The following is a 27805-nucleotide window of genomic DNA, read 5'->3' on the forward strand; positions in this document are numbered from 1 at the left end:
CCCCACCATAAATTGTCCATACTACCAATCCAGGGGGCGCATTAACAACCGAGACTCAACAGTAGTTTGGTTTATTCGCTATTCAGCTTAGAAGCGGTCATATGTGTTGAGACATTGCCCGACGTTCGTTATCTGTTAGCCCTTAGTGTGCCGTGGTGTAACAGCTGTATCTAAATTTAGTATTAGTGGTTCGCACCGATCGTAGCGAATAGTCAACTCACAGACGCTCCGCTCCGTCTTTTTCCACACGTGCTCCCAACAAAACGGTCGCGGTTCTCGACGCCGATTCCGAAGGAAAATTAAAATAAATTAAACGCGTCGCCGTGAACTTTTCATGTGCAAAAGGTCCGACCTGCATACCTATGCGAGATCGCCGGAGTACGTTCACCAAAGAGTACATCAATAACATAGTCAACCCACTTGGAAACCGTCCGGCCCGACCAACCGAAAACCATAACATTTCCCGCACACAGGAGGAGCGCGCGGCAAACATCGAGCCCGCCGAAGAACAAAACAAAACCATGCTGATGCCGAGCGCCGGAATCACAGCCACCACCGAGGCCGAGACCCTGGTCTCGGGTCTGGGCGGTTTGGGGGTGCTGGGCGCCACCAGCACCCTGAACGGCACCGGGGTACAAAACAAAGACACCACATGGACCAAGCTCTTTGTCGGCGGCCTTCCGTACCACACCAGTGACAAATCGCTGAGGGACCATTTCGCCATTTACGGGGACATCGAGGAGGCGGTCGTCATCACCGACAGGCAAACTGGCAAAAGTCGTGGATACGGATTTGTAAGTACTTACTTTTTAACTTACCTACACACAATTTAAAGTCTTCACGTCATGTTATGCAATGGTACATTGGGTACAACTTATTTCCAAAAGTCCAGATCGGCGTGCGTCTTATTTGACTTAACTGAGTAACTAAACTGGTGCCAAATAACGTATCATTGGGCCAAAGAGCAAACTAGTTGAGTTTTAAGGCACCATTTACTAATTATTAAGTAAAAACTTAGTTTCAATATACAGTAAAATGCTTAATGGCATTGTGTTGACATCTGGCTTTTTCAAAGAGTCACATTTATTTAATTAGCTGTGCAAAACAGATAACAGATGACTTTAAGGCATAAAGTAGAAAGGAAATGTGTTTACCTACGTAACCCCGATTATCTCAATTCATTTCGAAGTTTCTTAGAAAAGAAGACCAGATTATATTGTTTTTTGTTATCAAACTGTAATTTGAATAAACCGCATATATATTTAATTTCCAATTTTTTTCTATTTTTAATCCTCCTAACCATATTATTTAACGTCTTACAAAAAATGCTTATTTTCTGGTTTTTAAAAGTTACAATTGAAGACTTCCATCAAGCAAAAAAAGTTCCAAAATGATTGATTTATTGCTTCATAGTTCAGTTTAAATAAACTAGTTCTACTATATCTAATTTGGCTGAAAAAAATGTTTTACAGACTCTGTATCCGCCATATTTTCTTACAACTGCTTCCAAGAAATATATTTTATAGTACTCTTTTTATTTACTTGTTTTTAAAGTTATAATTGAAAATACTCATCAAGTAAAAACTTCCAAAATTAATTTGTTGTTTCATGGCTCAATTTGGTGAATAAACTAGTTTCAATATACTCTGTATAAATGAAAAAAATATCGTTTTACAGACTCTGTATCAGCCATATTTTTTACAACTGGTTCCAAGAAATGTGTATTATAATACTCTTCTTATTTTCTTGTTTTTAAAGTTACAATTGAAAATTATCAAGTAAAAACTTCCAAAATTATTAATTTGTTGTTTAATGCTCAATTTGTTAAATAAACTAGATTAAATATATACCCAGTTTAGTTGAAAAAATGTCATTTTACAGTCTCTGGATCAGCCATATTTTCTTACAACTGGTTCCAAGAAATGTATATTATAATACTCTTCTTATTTTCTTGTTTTTAAAGTTACAATTGAAAATCATCAAGTAAAAACTTCCAAAATTATTAATTTGTTGTTTAATGCTCAATTTATTAAATAAATTAGATTAAATATATACCCAGTTTAGCTGAAATAATGTCATTTTACAGTCTCTGGATCAACCATATTTTCTTACAACCGGTTCCACGAAATATGTATTATAATACTCTTCTTATTTTCTTGTTTTTAAAGTTACAATTGAAAATATTCATCAACTAAAAACTTTTAAAATTAATTTGTTGTTTAATGGCTCAATTTGGCGAATAAACTAGTTTCAATGTACTCTGTTTGGATGAAAAAAATGTCGTTTTACAGACTCTGTGTCAGCCATATTTTTGTACAACTGGTTTCAAGAAATATATATTATAATATTCTTCTTATTTCCTTGTTTTTAAAGTCACCATTGAAAATACTCAAGTAAAAATTTCCAAACTTATTAATTTGTTGTTTTTTGGGGTCAATTTATTAATTAAACTAGTTCCAATATGCCCAGTTTGGCTGAAAAAATGCCGTTTTACAGAAACTATATCAGCCATATTTTCTTACAACTGGTTTCAAAAAATATTTATTATAATACTCTTTTTATTTCCTTGTTTTTAGTTTAGTTGTAATTGAAAATACCCATGAAGTAAAAACTTCCAAAATTAATTTATTGTTTCATGGCTCAATTTGTTAAATAAACTAGTTTCAATATACTCTATTTGGATGAAAAAAATGTCGTTTTTCAGACTCTGTATCAGCCATATTTTTTACAACTGGTTCCAAGAAATATATATTATAACACTCTTTTTATTTTCTTGTTTTTAAAATTACAATTGAAAATACTCATCAAGGAAAAACTTACAAAATTATTAATTTGTTGTTTTATCCTTAATTTATTAAATAAACTAGTTTAGATATACCCAGTTTAGCTGAAAAAATGTCGTTTTACAGTCTCGAGATCAGCCATATTTTCTTACAACTGGTTCCAAGAAATATGTATTATAATACTCTTTTTATTTCTTTGTTTTTAAAGTTACAATTGAAAATATTCATCAAATAAAAACTTCCAAAATCATTAATTTGTAGTTTTATGGCTCAATATAACATATTAAATAAACTAGTTTTAATATACTTAATTTAGATGAAAAAATATTTTACAGAGTTTGTATTAGCCATAGTTTTTATAAGAGAAAAGAAGTAATGTATGACCAAAGAGCAGTAACCCCAACAATTTAAATAAAATTTAAAGTAATTTTGATAGAATTTACACTATTATTTTTACAAAAAAAAAATTATATTCATAATATTTAGAAAATGTCACGTTTACCTTGATCAGCATTTCCTGTTTGGCAGAACATTATTGAAATCTATTATTAATGCAACAACAGTAAATTTATTCATTATACATTACGTTATCTGAATTCAGCACCACTTGCTCAATTCGTTGCCTAAATTTTGTCTCAACGAAATTAAAATTTTAAATACACCACTTACACAATAATCTATCGAATTAAAACCGAAACAACCATTCAATAATAATTATAATACAGCACTCAAACCTCAAATATTTATATATCATGAGCGCACCTCACATATCTAAAAATCTATTTTCGAAATAACGGTCTCATTAAAAAAATAATTAAGCCTACAGACATTGCGTATAAATCGTCTATGTTTGTAAATAAGCTAACGTGTACCCTATTTTGAATAAACATCAGGCGAAATGAACAGCTGTGTGGAAAAGTAGAAAAGAGTGGCGGCGACCCACCCCTGGTGGATTACGGTACCCCGAACAATGGGGACATTCGGGAAGGTCAGAAATTCATACGGAACTGGCGAATTTATAATGTTTCGTGCCCCCGTCCTTGTTCCCGGATATCGGCCAAGTGTTGAAAATTTGTGTTGGTCCGCTTGGCATGATTTTTCGAGGGGGAAAACCGACCTACGAGGGTGGGTCCGTTCGTAATTCGTTACGATCGCACGTGGTTGCAACAGAAAATTTATAGTTCTAAAATTAAATGTTACGGATTTATGACCTTCGTACCTAGAGTAAATGGAAGGAAAAAAAAAGTTGGATGAAAGATAAAGGGAATTATTCTGTTGTAGTTTTACGCAATTTATTCGTTGCGTAGAATTTACATTTTTATGCTGTGTGTGTAACTCATGAATGTTGTTGTATAAATCAAAATTGTGCTGAGGATAATGTGAACTAATCTAATTAAACAACCCTCGTTGTTGTGATGCTTATTATGGCACATTGTGTGCAAATTTGAATATTAAATTAAAAAAGCCTACACACTTTTAAAATAATAAGCATTAATAGCTATTTAGGGAAGTTATATAACAAAAATAAAAAAAATAAAATTATTTATTTCATATTAGAAGGCAAAAAGAAAAAAATAATTAAAATATTTAAAATAAAAAATCAAAAATAAATTAAGTAAAATTAATTTAAAAGCATTTTGGAACAAATTTCAACACTGTAGAAGATACGAAACAAAATTAAAAAAAGAAAATAGAGACATCAAAAGATTTATTTTAAGAAATATTCATAAAATCCATTTAAAAAGTAAAAAACAAGGTAATAAAATGGTGCAGCTTTATGTAATTTGATATTTGACAAAATTTATGAAGTATATGATAAAGTATAAAAGATGTTGTGTGAATCATAATTGCACGGATAACAATTTACAGTATTTTAATTCAATGAATCATTTTGTAGTAATTTGTTGTTTCAAATTTGATACAAACATTAACTCTACATTAATTGTAGAGGATATGAAACGAAATTTGAAAAGAAAATAGGAGTATTTATAAGATTTATTTGAAGAAGTATTCATATTTTTAAAAGAGGCAAAAAACAAGGTAATAAAAGGATGAATCTTTATGTAACTTAATATTTGTCAGAATATTTACTATTTTAATTAAGAGTCACTTTGTAGTAACTTATTGTTTCAAATTTGGTACAAACTTCAACACTAAAATAATTATAGAAGATATGAAACAAAATTTTAAAAGAAAATTGGAGTATTTATAATATTTACTTGAAGAGGTATTCACAAAATTCTTTTTAACAGCTTCTAAAAACAAATAACAAGGTAATAAAAGGGTAAATCTTTATGTAACTTAATATTTGATAGAATTTATGAAGTATTATTTCATTAAAAGATGTTGTGTAAGCCAATTTTGCACTAGCAACAATTGTTACTATTTTTATTAAAAGAGACATTTTGTAGTAACTTATTGTTCAAATTTTGGTACAAACTTCAACACTACATTAATTATAGAAGATATGAAACGAAATATAAAAAGAAAATTGAAGTATTTATAAGATTTATTTGAAAAAGTATTCATAAATTTATTTTTAAAAGCTTCTAGAAGCAAAAAACAAGGTAATAAATGGGTGAATCTTTATGTAGCTTAATATTTAACAGAATATTTACTATTTTAATTAAGAGTCACTTTGTAGTAACTTATTGTTATAAATATGGTACAAACTTTAGCACTAAATTAATTATAGATGATATGAAACGAAATTTAAAAAGAAAATTGAAGTATTTATAGTATTTATTTGAGGAAGTATTCACAAAAATTCTTTTTAAAAGCTTCTAAAAACAAAAAATAAGGTAATAAAAGGGTGAATCTTTATGTAACTTAATATTTGACAGAATTTTTACTATTTTAATTAAAAGAGTCACTTTGTAGTAACTTATTGTTACAAATTTGGTACAAACTTCAACACTAAATTAATTATAGGTGATAAGAAACGAAATTTAAAAAGAAAATTGAAGTATTTGTAGTATTTATTTGAGGAAGTATTCACAAAATTCTTTTTAAAAGCTTCTAAAAACAAAAAATAAGGTAATAAAAGGGTGAATCTTTATGTAACTTAACATTTGACAGAATTTTTACTATTTTAATCAAAACAGTCACTTTGTAGTAACTTATTGTTACAAATTTGGTACAAACTTCAACACTAAATTAATTATAGGTGATAAGAAACGAAATTTAAAAAGAAAATTGAAGTATTTGTAGTATTTATTTGAGGAAGTATTCACAAAATTCTTTTTAAAAGCTTCTAAAAACATAAAATAAGGTAATAAAAGGGTGAATCTTTATGTAACTTAACATTTGACAGAATTTTTACTATTTTAATCAAAACAGTCACTTTGTAGTAACTTATTGTTACAAATTTGGTACAAACTTCAACACTAAATTAATTATAGGTAATATGAAACGAAATTTAAAAAGAAAATTGAAGTATTTGTAGTATTTATTTGAGGAAGTATTCACAAAATTCTTTTTAAAAGCTTCTAAAAACAAAAATCAAGATAATAAATGAGTTATGTAACTTAATATTTGACAGAATTTTTACTATTTTAATTAAAAGAGCCACTTTGTAGTAACTTATTGTTTCAAATTTGGTACAAACTTTATATTAATTGTAGAAGATATGAAACAAAATTTACAAAGAATATTGGAGTATTTATAGGATTTATTTGAGGAAGTATTCACAAAATTCTTTTCAAAAGCTTCTACGAACAAAAAACATGGTAATAAAAGATGTTGTGTAAGCCAGTTTTGCACTGGCGACAATTTTTACTATTTTAATTAAAAGAGTCATTTTTTAGTAACTTATTCTTTCAAATTCAACATAACATTAATTAATGTAGAAGATATAAAAACAAAATTGAAGTATTAAAAGAATTATTTCAAAGAATATTCATAAAACTGTTTTTAAAAGTTTTTAAAAACAAAAAACAAGGCAATAATATTTACATTTTTATGTAGAGCTTATCTCCAAAATAAAACTACGTTGAAAATGAAGTAAACTATTTTAATTCAAAGGCTCCAATTATTTATTTTAATTAACCATTGTAGAAATTATACAACAAACAAAACAAAATTATATAAATTTATCGTAATTTTCAAAAGTGTTTGGAAGTAAATGACCATTTTTTTTTTATTATAAATAAATTAATCATTTGAACCGATTTGAAATTATTGTAGTAAAATAAATTGTTTATTTGTTTGATGTTTTATTCTAAAATTGTGATTTACTTTTATTTTAATAACTGCTACAAATTCAATCCGGATCAAAAATGAATATATATTTTTTATAAATGTATGTATGTCAGCAATAATAATAAAAAAGTATTTAAAACGATTACAAAGTTAAATCCGCTTTTAGCCAAATAGTTATTACAAAGAGATAATGAACATATGAACGATTACCTGAATGAAAAACACATGTCGAAACACGTTGCACAGAAAATTATTTTCCGGACTTTTCAGCATACAAAACACGCCCGTGTAACGACACATTCTGTTTTATGTAAATATTTATCCAAACAAAAATGCTCTTTGTCGATGCCTTATCGACGGGCGTTATCGTAATATTGTGTCCACCGTTTCTGCGTGACGATTCAAGAATCGAAAAGAGATAAGGTGGCACCGCACACGAAAACAAGATGAGTTTCCCAACAGTTTTTATCTAACCGCACGTATTTTCTTTTCGTAGGTGATAATGGGCGACAGAGTGTCGGCCGAGAAGGCGTGCAAGGACCCGAACCCCATCATCGACGGACGGAAGGCCAACGTCAATCTGGCCATCCTCGGAGCCAAGCCCAGAGGCAACGTACCCGCAGGTAGGCAAATAGTCCATGGGAAGTGCTATTTTTAATTGCCGCCGCGGACAAAACCGAAACGGTGGAGAAAAAGGGGTGTCGGCTTTCACGGGGATGACACCCGAGAACATCCGCCCGGGGACCGGAACGAAAGTCTCGTTGGGACGTCGCGTTCAGAAACGGTGGCCCCCGTGATTGCATCCGCGTACGCGATTTTATTTATATTGATATATAAATTTAGAATTATTGTGCCACGCGTAGGTTACACAATTTAAATTAACATTGTGTGAAATTGAAATGGGCAATGAAATAGGCCAAGTGTGAGGATCTACAACGTTTCGGGATATAAATAATTGATCGGTTCACTGACAAATATCAATTTGTTTACGTTCACTTTTTAAGATCGTCTAAATACAGTCCGAACCGTGTTGTTTAATGCGATTTATACCATTTTGTGTTTAATATTCCAATCAACTAATATAAGTGAAATACGTTGCAATTATACGAATAATTGATGCTGTTAACGGTATTTAATATTGTGGAATTTGAAATTGAATTTTTAGTTGCCAAAACTCATTAAATTAAATTTTCAGCGACAATTTGAAATTTATAACGTCTATTAATAAATAATTTTATTATTTTCATATATTACACATCTATTAACCTAGACATTTGTACATCTTTTCTATTTTTGTTCTTAAATTTTATAATAATAAATTGACTGAAAAGAATTAATTATGTTTATTTAATTCAATTCTAAATTTTTAAATTGGCCTTTTTACAGTAATTAATTAATTTTTTGTAGTATATATTTAGTTTTTGTTTATTTTATGAAGTAATTGTATTTTCAAATTAAAATATTAAAATATTAAAAGTTCTAATAAAATAACTTTTAGATGTATAAACATCTTAAATATTTTTATTTTATTTATTTATTCTCTATAATCATTGTTTTATTGAATATAATAAAGATAAATGTTTAGTTTCGTAGTAAATTATTTAAATTTTTAGAAAATTAAAAAGAGTTTCAATTATTTAATATTTACATTTATTCTATTAACACTTTTAATTCACTTTCTCAAATTTAAAATATAAAATATTTTAATATTTATTTTTTTTAATTTCATTTATTTATTGTCTCTTTCTCAATTTATTTCTTCATATTAAACATTAAAGAATTTTATAAAAGTTTAATAAAAGATATTTTAAGTTGTTTATTTTAAAATAATAGATTATTTTTAATTTTATTTATTTCTTTTGTTTAACGTTTTATTCAGGCTGATTTTTTATTTATTTTAAAAACTGATTTTTTTTTATTTATTAGCATAAATAACTAATTGTTGTTTTCAAAATATTTCTAAATTTAAATATTCCAGTATTATTATTTTTTTAATATTACATATTTCAAAATTATTATTTTGTTGTAGATTTACTTAAATATTTAGAAAATTGGAAATATAACTCTAATTATTTAATATAAATAAATATAAAAAGTCACTCAAAAGTATTTTAAAAAATATAATAAAATAAATTTTAAAATTTATTTTTATGTATTTATTCTATTTACTTTCATGTTTTATTCAGGTTAAATTTTTATTTATTTTAAAAATTGAGTAGTTTTGTGCTAAAAAAGTATTTTAAAAAGCTTAATAAAGTAAATTTTAGTTACAAATATTTCAATTATTTTATTTTTAATTTTGTTCATTTATTCTATTTACTTAAATGTTTTATTCTTGTTGAATTTTTATTTATTTTAAAAATTCATTTTACTCTTAAGAAAATAAAAAGCTAGTTTTTTTTTTTCAAAATATTTGTAAATTTAAAAAAGTTTCCATTAAATTCATTAATTAAAAAATATTTTTTATTACAATAAATTTATTTAAATTATTAGAAAATTGATAAAAAGTAGTTTCAATTATTCAATATCTATATAAATATAAAAAAGTATTTTAAAAAGCTTAATTAAGTAAATTTTAAATTTACAAATATTTCAATTATTTTATTTTAAAAATTGAAGAGCTATTTTTACATTGGAGAAAATAAAAAGCTGATTGTTTTCAAAATACTTGTTAATTGGATAAAAAGTTTCCAGTAAACTTTTTAAAGGTCATTTATTAAAAAAATATATTTTTGTTGTAGTAAATTATTAAAAAATTGGTACTTCCAATTATTTATTGTCTATATATAAATATAAAAAAGTACTTTAAATTTTAAATTTACAAATATTTTATTTATTTTATTTTTATTTTTATTCATTTATTATATTTACTTAAATGTTTTATTCCTGCTGAATTTTTATTTATTTTAAAAATTGAGAGTAATTTTTACATTAAGAAAATAAAAAGCTGGTTGATGTTTTCAAAATATTTGTTAATTTAATAAAAAGGTTCCAGTGAATTTTTTAAAAGTCAATAATTAAAAGAATATATTTTTTGTTATTTAATATCTATATAAATATAAAAAAGTATTTTAAAAAGCTTAATAAAGTAAATTTTAAATTTACAATTATTTCAATTATTTTATTTTTAATTTTATTCATTTATTCTATTTACTTAGAGGTTTTATCCCTGCTGAATTTTTATTTATTTTAAAAATTGAGAATTAATTTTTACACTTAAGAAAATAAAAGCTGGTGGTTGTTTTCAAAATATTTGTTAATTTAATAAAAAGTTTCCAGTAAATTTTTTAATGGTCCTTTATTAAAAAAATATATTTTTTGTTGTAGTAAATTTATTTAAATTATTAGAAAATTGGTAAGAGGTAGTTTCAATTATTTAATCTATTTAAGTATAAAAAAGTATTTTAAAAAAGCTTAATAAAGAAAATTTTAAATTTACAAATATTTCAATTATTTTATTTTTAATTTTATTCTATTTACTTAAATGTTTTATTTCTGATGAATTTTTATTTATTTTAAAAATTATTTTTATTTATTTTAAAAATATAACAATATTTTTTTTTGCACTTTCCAGTAAATTTTTTAAAGGTTATTATTAAAAAATATGTTTTGTTTTAGTAAATTTCTATAAATTTTTAGAAAATTGGTAAAAGTTTAATTATTTAATAATATATATATACCAATATTTCAATTATTTTATTCTTAATTTTATTCATTTATTCACTATTTACTTAAATATTTTATTCAGGTTAGATTTTTATTTATTTTAAAAATTGAGATTTTTTTATTTTAAAGAAATGTCATTTTTTTTAATTTTTAAAAATTTAATCCCCAAAGAGATTATTTTTGATCAATTTATATATTTAATTTAATATACTTATTTATGTATTTATAAACAATGTTAAAATTTACAAAATATTTATTTTGCTCCATTTTTGAACATTTATTTTTGTCTTACATAATTTTTTGTTTAATTAGAAAGGGAAATAAAAGATTTTAATATGGTTTTAATTGGTTAAAAAATTACATAAATAAATATTCAAAAATAAAAACTATATATGTATGTATAAATACGTGGTACTTCAAAATTATTGTTCGCGTGTTTGCTAAGAAAGTACCATATCCCGAACAACAAGAACATTATAGGAAAATTAAATTTTCATTCGAGTGGAAGTTGCGACACGAACACCCACAATCGCCGAATTCCGGTCGGAATTATCCCTTCATCGCATTAAACGTAGGTACGTGCGTTCCAATTATTCCGTTGCGCCAGAACGGACGGTTCACGCTTGGCCATATTCAACCCTCCGGACTTCCTTTCGACACGGACTTCCGGAATGGCGTGCGGCCGCCGATCCAACAATTCGTTTAGTTATCGGCTTGTCGCGGCCGGCTAAAAAAACAATTAGGCGTCTGCCCTTCGACAATGCACGAAGAGTGCATCGTGGCTCTTTTCAACGGAAGCAATTTCGTGGTTTTAGCCTGTTTAATCCGCCGGTTTTGATTGTGCGCCACGATAAACTTAATTTATGGTGTCACCGCAACACGTCAATTTGTTTCTGGGGTGACGATGGGTTTGTCTTTTTCCAGGATTCACCTTCCCTAGCGTGCGAACGGGTTACCCAGCACTGTTACCAAGCCAATATGGGTAAGTGAGTTGTAACCAGTAATTAGTAACACTAGCAAACTTCTCTCAAAAGTTATACATCACCAACTCTATCGTAACCAATAATTTCATATTTTCTAGCTACATATGTCACGAAGACAGTTGGTGATACTTTAATCCAAACGATTTGAATTTGGCAGAACTCAATGACAATGAGACGTGACCCGATAGTACGCCTCAAACATAAAATGTAAAACAGTTAGTTCCTTCGATGAGTGTTTGTGGTGTGTGTGGAGTTTCTTTGATTAGTATTGAGTTTCACTTATTTAAATAATTTAGCCGGTGTTCGTCGGGCAGTTGACGGTACCTTGTGTCACCCCATCCAAATTAATACAACAGCTCGACGAATATCAACTTTTTGCACGATGTCCGCCAACCTGTATCACAAACATTCGATCAAAATGAAACAAAAAATAAAATTTCAAATACATTCCTTCATCCACCAGATAGTTTTTTGTTCTAGTCCTTAATCCACAACAGCACTGACTTAAGCTTAAGTGCTTTTGTGGATTTTTGGAGATCCCAAAGACACCAATTAACAATTTTTTCAAAGGTACTCATTAAATTTTTCCAAATTTACAACTAGACAACTGAAATATGTTTTGTTTTAATGATCTACCAGTCCTTGAATTACCCCTAAACTCCTTTTTTTGCAAAAAAAATCATTTTGTTTCATACAAGCAAACCAGCGGAGATGATACTCTAAGTCAGAGACGGGTAACCGTAAAGAAATTAAAGTGCCGTGCCAAATTTATTGTCTCCAATGGTTATTTTTAAAAACCTTTTTTTAGGATGGCGGACGCAGACTTGTTTGCTGTGAGGTTTTTTCGTTTTTTTCTTTTGGGCTGACTATTTTGATGTTCGTTCCTTTTTCTGTAACTCGACTGCAATGTAACACTGAAGTTGGGTTTACACCGCACCGAAAGGCACAGGAATAAGGCTCACTAGGTTTGGGTTTCAAATGCTTATTGCTGTGCTGGGTACACGTGGATCTAGTGTAAGCCCAACTTAGCGACACTAACAATGGATGTCGATGTGCTTGGTTGTCATTAACTTGGGATTGTGTTACAGTGCAGTTGTTGGTGAAGGTATAAATATATTTTATTTAGTTGAGTTCCGACAAAATTTTACTCAGATACCGTCTCGACTTCGTCCTAAACCCAATTCTCAACCATCCTCATCCTTGTTCTTTCTAGAAGGTTAACGAAGAGGTATTTGAGTATCTTTTGTGTAAAGGGACTGTTTATTTGTAGTGAGAGAAAAGAATGTATGGCTTGTACGTCAAAATATACATAAACTGTGTCACGCGACCCAAATTTATCTTGGGAAAGATCTTTATAATCACCATTTTATTGAATTCTTTAAGAAATGTCAGTCAGTATAAATAGTTTTATTACTAACACAGATGCGACGCTACGTACAGATGATGGAAACACTTTTTTTTAAAATACTCATCACCACATTTTTGAGTTTCTTTTGGTTTTGGATGCAAATGAAAGTTTTTATTTGGCATGACTAAGTATCAAAACGTTGTAGTGTTTTACTGCTGCTTACCACAGCAAGAAGCAGCCATAAAATTTATATGCATTTAGTTAGCAAAACAACACAAAATCATTTATGATTTTATGTTCTTTACATTGGAACATGTCGATCTAAATTTAACTCTAATTTTGTGAACGTTACAATTAGACGAAATCTGTGAATTACGTTTTTTTAATAATTTTCCGCTGTTGTGGTTATTCATAAATCCATTATTTCATTGTTAGCCACACCAATTTTGTTGGCATCCATACGTGTAATATTTAAGTATCATGGTCATACAATAATTACAAATTTTTATCTGTTGATGTATCCGTAAACAACGCTGCCTTTTATAAATAAAATTAAACAATTGTTTTTAAAATAAATTATATATTATGAGAATAAATATTTGTAACAGCCTCGTTTTTAATCCAGACAAAATATTTATCAGGAAGCCGTCACAATAACCTTGTTACAAACATTGTGTGTGTCTGTGTATGTAAAAAAAAGTTCATACAATTTTTGCGATGATTTCTTGTATAAACTAAAAAATTTATGTTTAAGCCATGTTGCATGGAATAACGAGAACATAAACCAAACTAGTCTCACGTAGTAGGTTGTTATTTATTCTGTGCCTAGGCATTGTTAACATATCAGAAATAAATATCTGTAACGGTTCCACATGTTTACTCCATAAAATAATTTTTATCGTCTCAAAAATCTGACCAATATTTATAAATATTCGTTGTTTTGCTTCATTTTGCTTAAATTGTCCTTTATAGTTCCAGAAATAATATTTATCTGAATTTGTTGGTCACAGTCTTCAGAAATAATATATGGCATGTTTAAATTAAAAGAGCATGTTGATGTTTTTATTGCCGTCCAAGCTATTTTAGTGCATATTGTGGTTCTTTCGAATAATTTACGTTGCTGGAATGGGTTTTAAGGAAGTTTTATTCGTGCATTATCAAAACAGATAGTCGTTGGTATTCCAATAAATGCTTAACTAAACAATCATCATTATTATCAGTTTTTTGCCAACGTTCAACGAGGAAAAAAATCTGGGTTTTGGAACTGAAGGAAAACTCAAGCTCAACCAAAGTTTTGTCCTCCTTTTCAAGATTAAACCGTTTATTAGTTGAAAAATTCGATGGAAACATATTTGGAGTATTTAATGGATGAGGTAGAACTGCTCATTTATTATTTCCAAGCTTCTCTAGTTCTATAATGATATACGTGGTCTTAGACTGTCATGAAGAAGAATACCTCTTTTCTGTTGATTAAAGAAGGTTCGACCTCTTAGAAGCTTAATGAGTAAAAGTTCATAGGCAAGTCCACCATAGAGTTATAATTTTTTTCTTTTCTTTGGGTTAAGACTATTCTAGCTGGTTTACCATCTTCAGCCCATCGTCCAAACTGGTGTTAATTATCATAAGCAATCCAATTTTTCAAGTTTCTCATGAATTCATTGCATGAAGCCTCTTTCTAATGGTTGATTCTTGATAGTTTAATGACTAGCCTGTTTCCAAACAGAGGAGGACAGGAATTTATCCGAAATATTGCTTAATTTCTTCATTGTGGAAGTTTGAAGATGGCATTGACATTGTTCCTCTTCAAAGCACTAATATCCACTTTTAAATAGACTTCCAACACCTTCTCCAAACCCAATGTAACGTGCAGATTGTGCTGCTCAGTTAGAAAGAGCTTAGAAAAGCTTTCAAATACATAATATATGCTATATAATGCAACAAAGAGTCATAAAAATCTTTTTTGGGTTAAGACTTTTTCAGCAGGTTTATCAACTTCAACATATCGTTCAAACTGGCATTAATTATCATAAGAAACCCAATTGTTCAACTTTTAGATGAAATTCATTGCATGAGGCTTCTTTTTAATAGTTGTTTCTTGACAGTTCAACGACTGACCCATTTCCAAACATGTTGCAAGAGGATTTTGCCCGAAACATTGATTAATTTCTTCATTGTGCAGGTTTCAAGATATAATTGTCATAAGAAACCCAATTGTTCAACTTTTAGATGAAATTCATTGCATGAGGCCTCTTTCTAATGGTTGTTTCTTGACAGTTCAATGACTGGCCCATCTCCAAACATGTTGCAAGAGGATTTTGCCCGAAACATTGATTAATTTCTTCATTGTGCAGGTTTCAAGATGACCTTGACGTTGTTCATCTTTAATAGATTCATTGCCACTTTTAAATAGACGAAATCAAAGTAGTGTGTCTTCATTACTTCCAGCATCTTTTCCAAAGCCATTACGAAGATAACGTGCAGGTTCTGCTGCTTTAGGCTGATTTTGGAACTTAAATATACCATTTTTTACCCCAAAAATGTAGAAAAAATAAATAGCCCAGTTAAAAAGAGATTAGAAAAGCTTTCAAATACATAATATATGCAATCTAGTACAGCAAAAGGTTATCAAAATCTTTTTTGGGTTAAGACTGTTCCATTAAGTTTATCAGCTTCAACTCATCGTTCACACTAGACAACTTTTTAATGAAATTCATTACATAAAGCTTCTTTCTAAAGATTGTTTCCTGACAATTTAATGACTGGCCTATTTCCAAACATGTTGCAAGAGGATTTTGCCCGAAATATTGTTTAATTTCTTCATTTTTGAGGTTCCAAAATGATTGACGTTGTTCATCTTCAATACATTTATTGTCTCTTTTAAACAGACGAAAACAAAGTCTTCAGCAGTCTTCAGCACCTTCTCCAAACCCATTGCGATTACAACATGCAGCTTCCGCTGCTTTCGAACTTGAGTACAGTACTTTTTACTCAAAAAATGTTTTAATGAGGAAAATATAAATAGCCCAGTTAAAAAAAATCAAATAACATTAAATACAACAAAATACAATAAAAAAATTATGAACAAAAACTTAAATCAGTTTTTCTGGTATATAGTCAAGTATGAAAAAAAAGACATCAGTTAAATTTGGGACGCCGGTACTGATACACATTTCGGTGGATCCAAAATACATTGAAAGGTCTTTAAGGACAAGTAAAATCCGGAAAATATGAACTAATGGTGTCTATATCTGACGCCAAATGCGTCACTCTTGGCCGTACTACTAAACGAAAATAACTCGAAAATTAATTATCCGAGATTTGCTTCTCCACGCGTGATCTTAAGTCTCTTTGACACCAGATTTTAAATATAGATACGTTTTATCACGACTCGTCTTTATATTTACTACGACGAAGCAGCTGTTAGGCATTCTTTGAGATGTTCATGTTGACATTTAGATGGTTTTATATCCACCCACATGAAAAAATTCTGCCAACTACCTACGAAAATATTAAACAAAGACGTCCATAAACATTCCGTAGCTTTTTTTTAATAACAAACAACGGATTGTCGTCCGCTAATTGCAGAAGGATTGTCGTCGTGTTTTATTAATAGATTTGGAAGGGATCGCATCTCGAAAGGCAACGTATTAATAGTTTCAAGGCTAGATGGGGACCAGTTCCATAAATATTGTGAAATCATATCAATTTTCATTCTCACGTACAGCCAACGAAGTCCACTCCCAACCCCAAGGACGAAAACCGTCCAACAAAAGCAGTCCATCAAACGCAAATAAAACAAATAAAATAAGCCACGGAACGTGCGAACGTCGAATGTGAAAGTGGGCATTTCTTGAGCCGCGACCGTGTCCATCGCAAACCTATAATAGCAAAAGCTCAGGAGCAGCAGGATTCAGTGGCGGATATGCGGGAGAGGCGGGATCTTCTGGGGGATAACACATTTCTATTGGATAATCTCAACCCGGCTTCGCGCAAATCCGGACTTAGTTGTTAAATAATGACGTTTGCGCGCCTGCCGCAAACGGCGGGACTCCGGAATCCGGAGGGCAATATTGACCTGTGGGCGCCACCCATGTGCAATCTTTTCTTCCAATCTCGCACCACGGTGCATCTTATACGTTGAGACGGACGGCGCGGGTCTAATTACGATTACGTTCACTTGGGATTTTATTGTCTGGCGGGCACATTTCGCAAGTTACCCTTCGGGTTTTAATTAGTGCACGAGGTTAGAGGATTGCGGGAATTATATAATTTAGTAGATACGAGAATACAAATTTATAATTGGTATATATAATTTATTGACATGTAACGTAGATAAATTATAATAACTTAATTAACCTTCATCAAAAACGAGTATTAAATATTTAGTAAAAAGTTTTATTATATATTTTGTTCATTAATAATTAAAAAAATATATCAATTTTAGTTTTTTATTGAGTAATTTTTATTATCAAAGAAAAAAAAATAGAATATTCTTTTATTATTATTTATTATTATAATAATTTGAGTATTCAAATCCATATAAAAAATTTAAATATTTGAGTACAAAAATTTAAATAAATACTTAAAAATTTAAGATCTCCTATATTCTGGTTATAACCTTTAAAGTATTCATTCAATTTTATAAACAGATATTCAAATTATTGTCTATTTAAATATAAAAATACTTGAATATAAATATTCAAATTTTTAGCAGAGTATTTGAATATTTAAGACTTCGAATATTCATTCAACATTTTAAATAAATATTCAAGTAACCAAAATTTTCAATATATATTCGAATATTCAAATATTTAAGTATTTAAATATTTTATTATTTTTACTAACTTTTTCATTTTCTTATATTCAAATGTGTTTTCTAAGAATCAAATTAATTATATCATAGATTTCTATTTAAATATAATTAATTAATACGATATATACACAATTCGAATATTCAAGTAATAATTTGAATATTTTGATTGTACATCTGACCAATTAATTTAATTTCAAATTTTAAGAATATTTATATAATTTATTAAATATTAATTTTTCTTATCGGAATACTGAATTCGTATATATTTGAAAATATTTAAATTAATATTTGAGATCTAAAAATTAAATTAAATTGAATCACATGTTTGAAATAATTTTAAAATTAAAATTAATATTTTTAAAGTTAAAATTAATAAAATATTGAAACTTAATTTTAGAAATATTAACTACTAAATAATAGTGAAATTTAACCAAATGTTAAAATTGGTAAAGTTTTTAAAATAAGTTTCTTTAAATGTTTAAAATTATTAATGTGTATTTGAATACATATACGAATATTCAAATATTTAATTGACTATTTGAATATTTAAGATTTCGAATATTCCTTCAACATTATAAAAAATATTCGGATTATTTGAATATTTAAGTAACCAAATATTTGAATACATATTCGAATATTTAAATATTTAACAAGTATTTAAATATTCAAAACTTCGAATATTGAAAATTTAATTAAAATAAAAAAATATGACAAATTAATAACATTTTGAAACTTAAATTTAAGAATATTCACTTTAATGACTTAAGTTTAATTATATGTTAAAAATGTTAATTTAATTAAATGTAAAATAAATTTATTTGAATATTTAAAATTACAAACAAATATTTGAATTATTCAGATATCCAAATATTCAAATATTTAATTGAATACTTCGAATATTTTTTTAAAATTATAAGCAAATATTTGAATTATTTAAATATTTAAGTAACCAAATATTTGAATACATATTCGAATATTTAAATTGTTGAATACATATTCCAATATTTAAATATTTAACTAAGTATTTAAATATTCAAAACTTCGAGTAACGAAACAATTTAATTTCAAATTTTGACAAATAAATAAAATGGTATGACAAATTAATAACTTTTTGAAACTTAAATATAAGAATATTTACATGATTTAAGTTTAATTAAAAGTTAAATATGGTAAATTTATTTGAATGTTTAAAATTATAAGAGAATATTCGAATATTTGAATATTTAAAACTTCATTATCTGAATATTTAAATAACCAAATATTTGAAACCACTTAAATTACTGAATATATATTGGATTTTTTAAATATTTGACTATTATATAATATATTCAAGAATTATTGAACAATGAGAGGTTTTAATTTCCAATTTTACCAAATTGTTTGAAAATAAAATTATGTCCATATCTTTAATGTCCAAATTATTTTATTTTATAGAATTCTAATTTGAAATATTCAAAATACAAATTGAAGTTCTAAAAATTAGATTGTTGTGCCACATGTTTTATATAATTTTGTTTTAAATTAATAATATTCTTAAAATAATATAAAAATTCCGACAAATTATTAATTTTTTGAAATTTAAATTTGTTTTAATTGTAAACAAATATTAAATATTGTAAATTTTTTTAAATAGTTTTGTTTGAATATTTATTTAATATTATGTTTCGAATATTTTATTTATTGGAGTTTTTAAATAACCAAATATTTTAATACATGTACGAATATTATATACTATACACTTGAATACATAAAACATTTATTAAAACTTTTAAAAGAGTAGAGTACTTAAATAAATTAGTTTAATGTCAAAATCATATATATACTAAAATGAATATCATATTGAATATTTATTTAATATTATATAGAATATTAAGACGAATTTTCTGGTTAAAAGTCTGAAACAATATAATTTAAAATTGTACTAAAGCTCTTAGCAAATACAATTATTTTTAAAAATTATTCGGTTTACTTATTTTTAAATTAATATATAAAAATAACAAATTATTATCTTGTGTCAATTTTCTTCCTTCTTTGGATTCATATTAATATTAATTAATATTCGAATATTTTAATTAGTTAAATTAAATGATTAGGTTTGAATTAACGCATTTTTTATACTAATATTTATAACTTTTGGTATTTTTTTTATAAATGTTTGAAAATGAGTTTATAAAAACAGTGATAATAAAAAATATATATTTTATCGTATCACCCTTTGTCTTAATTTATGTTAATTTATGGAATATTTTAAACAAAACGGTACTAACAAATAAAATATTCGTTTTTTTAATCATTTATACAAGGTACTTTTTTAAAATTGATTTTATGTTGACAGTTAAAGAAAAACGCCAATTATTTACATTTATAAGTGAATTTAATTTTAGTTCCACTTTAAACGATCCACCCAGCACATTTTCGCGATAAATTCGAATTTTAAACAAAAGTTGTAAGTATCACCTGTTGTTAGTGGCACGGTTGTTATCTTCGCGTTATCGTACCGTAGTTTAAAACTATAAATAAAATGGAATAAATTTGTATAACCACGGCAAGATATTAATTATTGTGTGGCCGTTGATAAATAATAAACTAAGGTATCACGTATGCTTTTAACGAAGAAGGCAAATGATAAAATGTGCATATCGTTCTGCTAATTAAAAAAAAAAAAAAACTCTTGTTATCGGCAAAGGCTGTTTACTTATGCTCAGACGTTGAAATTAAAAGGATTTGAGTTTAAATATTATTGAACTCGAACTTGAAAGAGGGGGAGACGAATTGGGGTTTTTGTTCGTCATATGCAGTGGGTGGACAGTTTCACTTGGCCTAGCGTGAAATCTATAAGAAGTTAATCGATTTACTGTCCATGCCACAACAATAACATTATGCATAAAATATTTATTCATGTCCGGCTTTATTACTCACTTTCAATGACGACTATATTCATTATTTTGTTTTCGACCGTGCTGATAAAAAAAAGAACCGAGTTGCGTTGATAAAAAAAATGAAAATTAATCGCGTATATGGGTGTGCAAGACTTACTTCCTCAGTTCAAATTACTACCGGTTACATAATTAATCCTTAAAGCGCACCCTTAAGCTTTTGAAAGCATTTTTAGTAGACGCAGGAGCAAAAAGTTAATGACATGCTAACAAACATGTCTCTAAAAATCAATGAATTCACTTTCGAATTTGTTGTACTAACCTATATATAATTGACTCCCAATGTTTGTATGTTAATGTTAGAACATATTGATTTCTAAATAAAAATAATTCTAATGACTTGAAAATATACGTGTGATATGTGTTTCTCTCATGTGACACGGAATAACAGTTCATTAGTGTGACGTTAATATTGAAACCGATTTATACGGTAAAATGTGTATCGACAATGTATATAAAACTTAGACTGTCACATAAAAATGCCATTTTATTTTTTTTTTTATTATTTTAACATATTTATTTCGACCTTGCATTATATTGTTATTATGTGGAATTTCACAATGAATATTGCCGTGGACAGCCTATGACCCGCAGGAAATAAATGAAATAAGCCAATTCAATTTTGTGACGCGTTCGTTGGTAATAAATTGTATTTCTTTTGTTTAATCGAACCGTCTGAAATAAGCCTAAAACACTTTTAATAATTCCGGTTATATTTTAAGAACTTTTCTCTTCAACACAAATTTTCTATGGTGTTTTTTTATATATAAATTTCTGCAGAATTTGAAAATATCACTGTTTTTTATGAAAGACAAGTTTTTCAAAGGTATTTTTATGTGAATTTGTTCTATTTTGGTTTAAATTATATAGGTGGCTTGGAGGAACATTTTAAACCATATGACGACTTCACAACTGAAGTAATTCAGTAACTATGATAAATTAAATGTATAAACACAAATACTTTTTTCGTCCTTTAGTTCCCATATTTGAAATATCCATAAAATAGTAATATTTATACAAATTGAAACATATGAAGTCACATATTAGTATTTTTATGTGAGTTCACTCTATTTTTATTTTTAATTATAAAGGAGACGTAAAGGAACATTTTAAACTATACCACAACTTCACTACTGAAGTAATTCAGTAACTATGATGATTGAATGTATAAATACAAACATTTTTACGTTTTTTAAACAGTGTTAGCACTCATTTTTGAAATAAACATAAAATAGTAATATTTATTCAAATTCAAACATATGAAGTCACATATTGGTCTGTAAAAACTGTATTTTATGTGAGTTTACTCTATTTTTATTTTTAATTATAGAGGAGACGTAGAGGATCATTTTAAACTATACCACAACTTCACAACTGAAGTAATTCAGTAACTATGATGACTGAAAGTATAAATACAAATATTTTTTCGTTTTTTAAGCAGTTTTAGCACTCATTTTTGAAATATCCATAAAATAGTAATATTTATACAAATTAGAGCATATGAAGTCACATATTGGTCTGTAAAAACCGCATTTTTTATATAAATTTACTCTATTTTTATTTTTAATTATAAAGGAGATGTAGAGGAACATTTTAAACTAAAGCACAACTTCACATCTGAAGTAGATTAGTAACTATGATGATTAAATGTATAAATACAAATATTTTTTCATCTTTTTAAACAGTTTTAGCTCCTATATTTGAAATATCCATAAAATAATAATATTTATACAAATTGAAACATATGAAGTCACATATTGGTCTATAAAAACTGTATTTTTTATGTGAATTGGTTCTATTTTTTTTAATTATAGACGAAATGTAGAGGAACATTTTTATATAGTACATGTATAGTACAAATTATAACTGAAGTAATTCTACTGAATTATGGTAATTAAATGTATAAATACAAATATTTTTTCCTCTTTTTAAGTGGTTTTAGCTTCTATTTTTGAGGTATCCATGAAATAATAATATTTATACAAAATGAAGCATATTGATCTGTAAAAACTGTATTTTTTTTTTTTGAACCACAGTAGAACTTCACAGCTGAGGTAGATCGTGATATGATAAATTAAATGTATAAATACAATTATTTTTTCGTCGTATTAAGCAGAAAATTAATTTTTAAGCATTAAAAATTACAGAATACTGACAAAAAATATCTCAGAATGTGATGGTACGGATGTATTTCGATAAATACAGTCATCTAACCCAAAATAAAATGATATAATACTATTTTTTTTGTAAATTTTGAGTACAGTATAAACAATTTTAAATAACCTCAATTAATTTAAATTAATTTCATAATAATTGGCACCTATAGCATATATTTTATGAAAGACATGTCATTAAATACAAAAATATTTTATTTAAAAATATCAAAATTTTAATGATTTTATTAATTTTTTTAATTTAATTTAATTAATATTGATTTATTTGTTTTTAACAATTACTTCTAACCCACCTACCTTTCAAACCAATAACAATTGCATAAAAATGTAAAAAATAAACAAAAATTGAAATGCATAAAAAAACATTTATTTGATTTTGTTTCAGCATAAAATAAGGAATATGTACGAAAAACAGTATAAGACACTGTTTCAGTATAAAGGCTATATTTATCCCATGAGAGATACTGGATGCATGTCTATGGGGTCAAAATATTCCTAAAACTGTCCTCTATAAAATCAAGTAAAGAAAGCTTTGATTTCGATCTAATATCTGTGATTTTTTAATACTTGAAAATTCCAAAATATAAACAGAAGACATAATCTTTTATATTCTATAACTCATAGACTAAATTACTATAGTTAGGGGGTCATATATTGTTTTAAAATGTTCGTCTATCTTTTCTCTATAATTAAAAATACTCAGACTAAAATTCAATAAAAACTACAGTTTTTACAGCCCAATATATGTCACCACGCACCTTAATTTTCAAGAACGTGACTGAAAAACTGAAAAACTTTTTTTTTTGTGAAAACTGGTATGATTAATGCGACTGCACTCAAAGTGAACGTCAATATTGTTATGTATAAAAATTGCAACACACCGAGATTGAAAAAAAAAGTGTTTTGGCGCCGATTTTAATTGGACGTCAGTATGTTTAAAAATCGGCGGAGCATTTTTAAAAATTTATTTACGTATGATGCCCGCCTTGTTCATTATTTTTGTGACACACAAATAAATGTGACATTTACAGTCGTGCCAAAACTGCGACCTATCTGGCCGCAGAATCGAAAGCCAGAAACCTGCGTTCGATTACGTTAATTTAGTTAAGTGTGTCTATTATCCGCACACACACAAACGCACGTGTGTATGGGGTACACGAAATTGGGGGTGAAAGGATAGTTAATAAATGTGCGTATAGTAAAGCAAACACTGTTTCAGACGGCAGTACATAAAGCTTTGCCAGAATACAAACATTAGAGCCCGTTTATTTATAGGAATTGTCGGGGGGTGATTTAGACCGAGTCCATCCCTGTGTGATAATAAGTGGGCTGTCGTTTAGAATGGATTCGGTACGTGGTTCTAGTTAAAAATAATACATTAGTCAAAATGCGCAAACAATGTTAAATAGGGCAACGAAAATAGAACTGGCACTATCTGCTTTAAACGAATCTTCTTAAACATTTTAGGTGGGGACCTGTTCATCTTTAAAAGCTAAATGCACACTTTCAACTATTACATGCCGAAAATTACATAAAACCTTACATAAAACACGAGCTGATTTGCTTTAATCATCGTTCAGATGCACTCAGCCCGCAGAATGCCCCCTTTAATAAATACATCTCGGAGGTCGAGACTCCTATAATAGTTTACGAGTAAATATTTGGAAGAAATTCTCCAACAAATGTGCAGATTTAATGGCAAAATTTAATTCCAAAACTCACGTACGTCTCGGGAGGATTTGGTGATGACGTAAAGGACGGGAAACTAATAAAAATAAACCGAATATATGGACCCAGTAAGTGAATAAACGCACTACTAAAATAAATAAAAACTTCGGTGTGCCATTGTCTAAAAATAAGATTTATTTAACGTTGATGATTTATATCGTACACAAAACGAAAAACTCACTCGTGTAATTCGATTTTATTCTCTTAAACGAGACTTTCCTTTCGGACGACCATTTTTGTTGTTTGAAATAGGCAAATAAGGGACGAAAATTTATCAACCACGAGTGGGTGAAATTGTTGAACAGTTTCCTGTCAATCTAACAAACAGGAAAACATAATAATTCATTTTCAATATCAATCGATAAACCCCCTAAGTAATTGAAAATTCTCATTTTTTCCTGGCCGAGAAATGAATTATTACTAATTACGTATGTCACAATCCCCAGGGTATGATTACGAAAGGTAAAAAAGGACAGTTTAAATGTTAAAAGCGCCATTCCCCGATAAAACAGGAGACGGGTGTAGAAATAATCGAAATAAAATCACCTTTTAATTACGGTGCATTAGGCGTTATTTTTGTTTCTGATTTGGATCGTTAAATAGTTTTAGTTACTACTTACTTAAATGTCAAATTGGAGTTGTTAACAATCATTAAATTAATTTGAACGTACCACTTAAAACATAAAATATAAAGCGAAGCTATTATTTGGTCTGTGTGGAGGAATGTTAGTGGTATATTTTTGTTTTTTTTTGGGTATTTTTGTGAGTGTAAAAGATGATTGGTATCCGATGGCACAATTAAAGGAAATGCGCAATGATTAACACAATTTTCTTAATATCTTTTGTAACCTTTCTAAATAACGTTTCCTGATTAGTTTGATGTGGATATTAAAACAAACATGTACAAAAAGTAATCGCGTTTTAGTTGCTATATAATCCTAAACAATCACCCTTGTAATTTTGTTTTTAGTTGAATATTTAGTTCATCAGAGACAGGGTATATCCAGCACATCATATATACTGGATATGCCTCTGATCAGTGGTGTTTTGGTATTTCTATGGTGTTGCTTGCAGTGTACCCAACCACAATCTGTACCAAGCCTAACGACCTCGCTAATTTACAGAGTACCACCGGGATACGTGTATCAGAGCCCCTACTTGCCCACAACGGCGCCGGGAAGCCTCGTGCCCCTCCAGACGACGCAGCTGACGCACGCGGCGGCGGTGGCAGCCGCCACCTCCCAGTTCTACGAGTACCAGAACGCGGCAGCCGTGGCGGCCGCGGCTGCGGCACCGTACACCGGCCAGTACGCCAACGGATTCGACGCCTACCCTTACACCGGGGCTGCAGGTAGTGTCTTCCCTTGACTCCCTATTGTGCGGTACTTAAGTTTGCTTTTGTTTTGCAGGAGCGGCCAGCTACATGCCCTACGCCTACGCCGCGTTGCCACAAACACCGGGTTTGCCGGCCGCCACGGCGGGCGCCTTCCCGGGAATCCCCTATCAGACGGCCGCCCAAGCGCAGACCTTGCAAGAAGCGAGGCTGCAGTAATTTAAATGAAACGTAGACGGACTTGGTAAATGAAATTAATATGAAAGGATAATAAAGTACGTAGTGAGAATTATGGAAATTATCTCGAAGACGTAGGTCTATGTAAAAAAAAAAAATAATAATGTGAAAAGAACAAAGAACTACATTTCACCGGACATTTTTTGGAAAAATATTTTTTACAGTGAGATTAGTTTTTTGTTCTTTTTTGTTAACGTAATTTATTTTAGCAAATAATTCCAAGTTACCAATATGAGTAAAGAGGTAATAATGCTCAATAAATATATCAGACTTAAAAATTGCCTTTGGATTGCAGACAGTTGGTGTTAGTTCTGCAATAGAAGTGCAATATATCTAAATAATACATACATTTAGCGAAATCCTAGATTTTTAAATAGTTCTAGTCTCATTATTACTATTACATTATTATATTATTTGTATAATTTTTAAGATATTATTACCGTTATGGTCATTTTATAACTCACATGGTTGTAATAAAAAAGGTCATAATTATTTATATTATTATACATAAGTACTTAAATATATAGCTCTTGTATCATAATAAATTTATTGCTAGATCTTGATATTCAGAAGACGTACTTAAAACTATCTCATCTTAATATCATAGTTAGATTATCTATATGTGTAATATAAATATATGTACAGATGACTAAATGGTCATATGTCCCAAAATATATGTAATATTTTCTTCCAGAAAAAAGCACAAATCGGAAATTATTTCAATTATTTATACATTTTCACTTTATTATTTATTTTCTGTTCCGGGCACTCTGTAACAATAATAAATGTACCTTAAAAGTAGCCTGGAATTTTTTTTGTTTAAGACTGCTTTATACAAATTACACGTCTGTTCCTTCTCTTTTTTTTATTTATTAGACATTTGGCTGACGGATTTGAATTCATTCACTAAAGACCAAAATACAAGACCATATCTTCAGGAGTACAGAAAATTGCATAGAGCGACTGAATAGTTTATAAGCTAGGCAACAATTTGTGATATCTACTAATCAAGGAAGGTGCATGAATATACCATCTAGTCAAATATTTATTGTATTTTTTCTTATATGTGCACTTCCGTCCATTGCATCTTTGACTATGTAAATGTTAACAAAAATCCGTCGTGCCTGTTTGTAGCTGTATACCAAAGGTTGGTAACATAAATAAATGTTGTTGTGAAAATGTAAATAATTTATAATTGGTATTTGTATATGGGCTCAGTTAAACTTTGCCATATTAAATATATTTCTTTTTGTTGTACAGCTCTGCTGTTCTGTTTTAAACGCCACCTAGGTGGCTGTTTTTTAACTTGTTATTACAAAACTTAAATTATTTTCTACTAAGATTAAGATATGAATATGTAATCAGTTAAAATAAATATTTCTAAATATATTAGCTGTTGTTTTATCTTATTTCCCCATCTCACTAACCCAAACCACTAATTACATATTGGAAAATAATTAATTGATCAACAAACGGTGTGTTTGATCCTTCCCCGTGTCTCAAAATTCACCCTAATAACTAATTTCCCTAAATTATTCATACTAGTTATACCAATGAAACGTACATTCAGTTCCATCTACTGGATGTACTGGAGTGTCACCACA

General features: G+C 28.4%; 1 protein-coding gene across 1 annotated transcript; it reads left to right on the forward strand.

Annotated features, from left to right (window-relative positions):
• Positions 1-55: 55 nt before the first annotated feature.
• LOC109597172 (RNA-binding protein 24-B) lies at positions 56-27590 on the forward strand. The gene is made up of 5 exons (XM_020012810.2): positions 56-794; positions 7480-7606; positions 11574-11631; positions 25756-25982; positions 26041-27590. The coding sequence occupies exons 1-5, from the start codon at positions 363-365 to the stop codon at positions 26181-26183; spliced, it is 987 nt and encodes a 328-aa protein (XP_019868369.1). The 5' UTR covers positions 56-362; the 3' UTR covers positions 26184-27590.
• The last annotated feature ends 215 nt before the right edge of the window (positions 27591-27805 follow it).

This window comes from Aethina tumida, chromosome 1, assembly GCF_024364675.1.
Source record: "Aethina tumida isolate Nest 87 chromosome 1, icAetTumi1.1, whole genome shotgun sequence".
NCBI lineage: Eukaryota > Metazoa > Arthropoda > Insecta > Coleoptera > Nitidulidae > Aethina > Aethina tumida.

Coding starts and splice junctions, on each gene's coding strand:
- LOC109597172 (XM_020012810.2), top strand. CDS start 363: ATGCGAGATCGCCGGAGTACGTTCACCAAAGAGTACATCAATAACATA. Junction 7,607..11,573: donor CAGAGGCAACGTACCCGCAG/GTAGGCAAATAG, acceptor GTCTTTTTCCAG/GATTCACCTTCCCTAGCGTG. Junction 11,632..25,755: donor CTGTTACCAAGCCAATATGG/GTAAGTGAGTTG, acceptor GCTAATTTACAG/AGTACCACCGGGATACGTGT.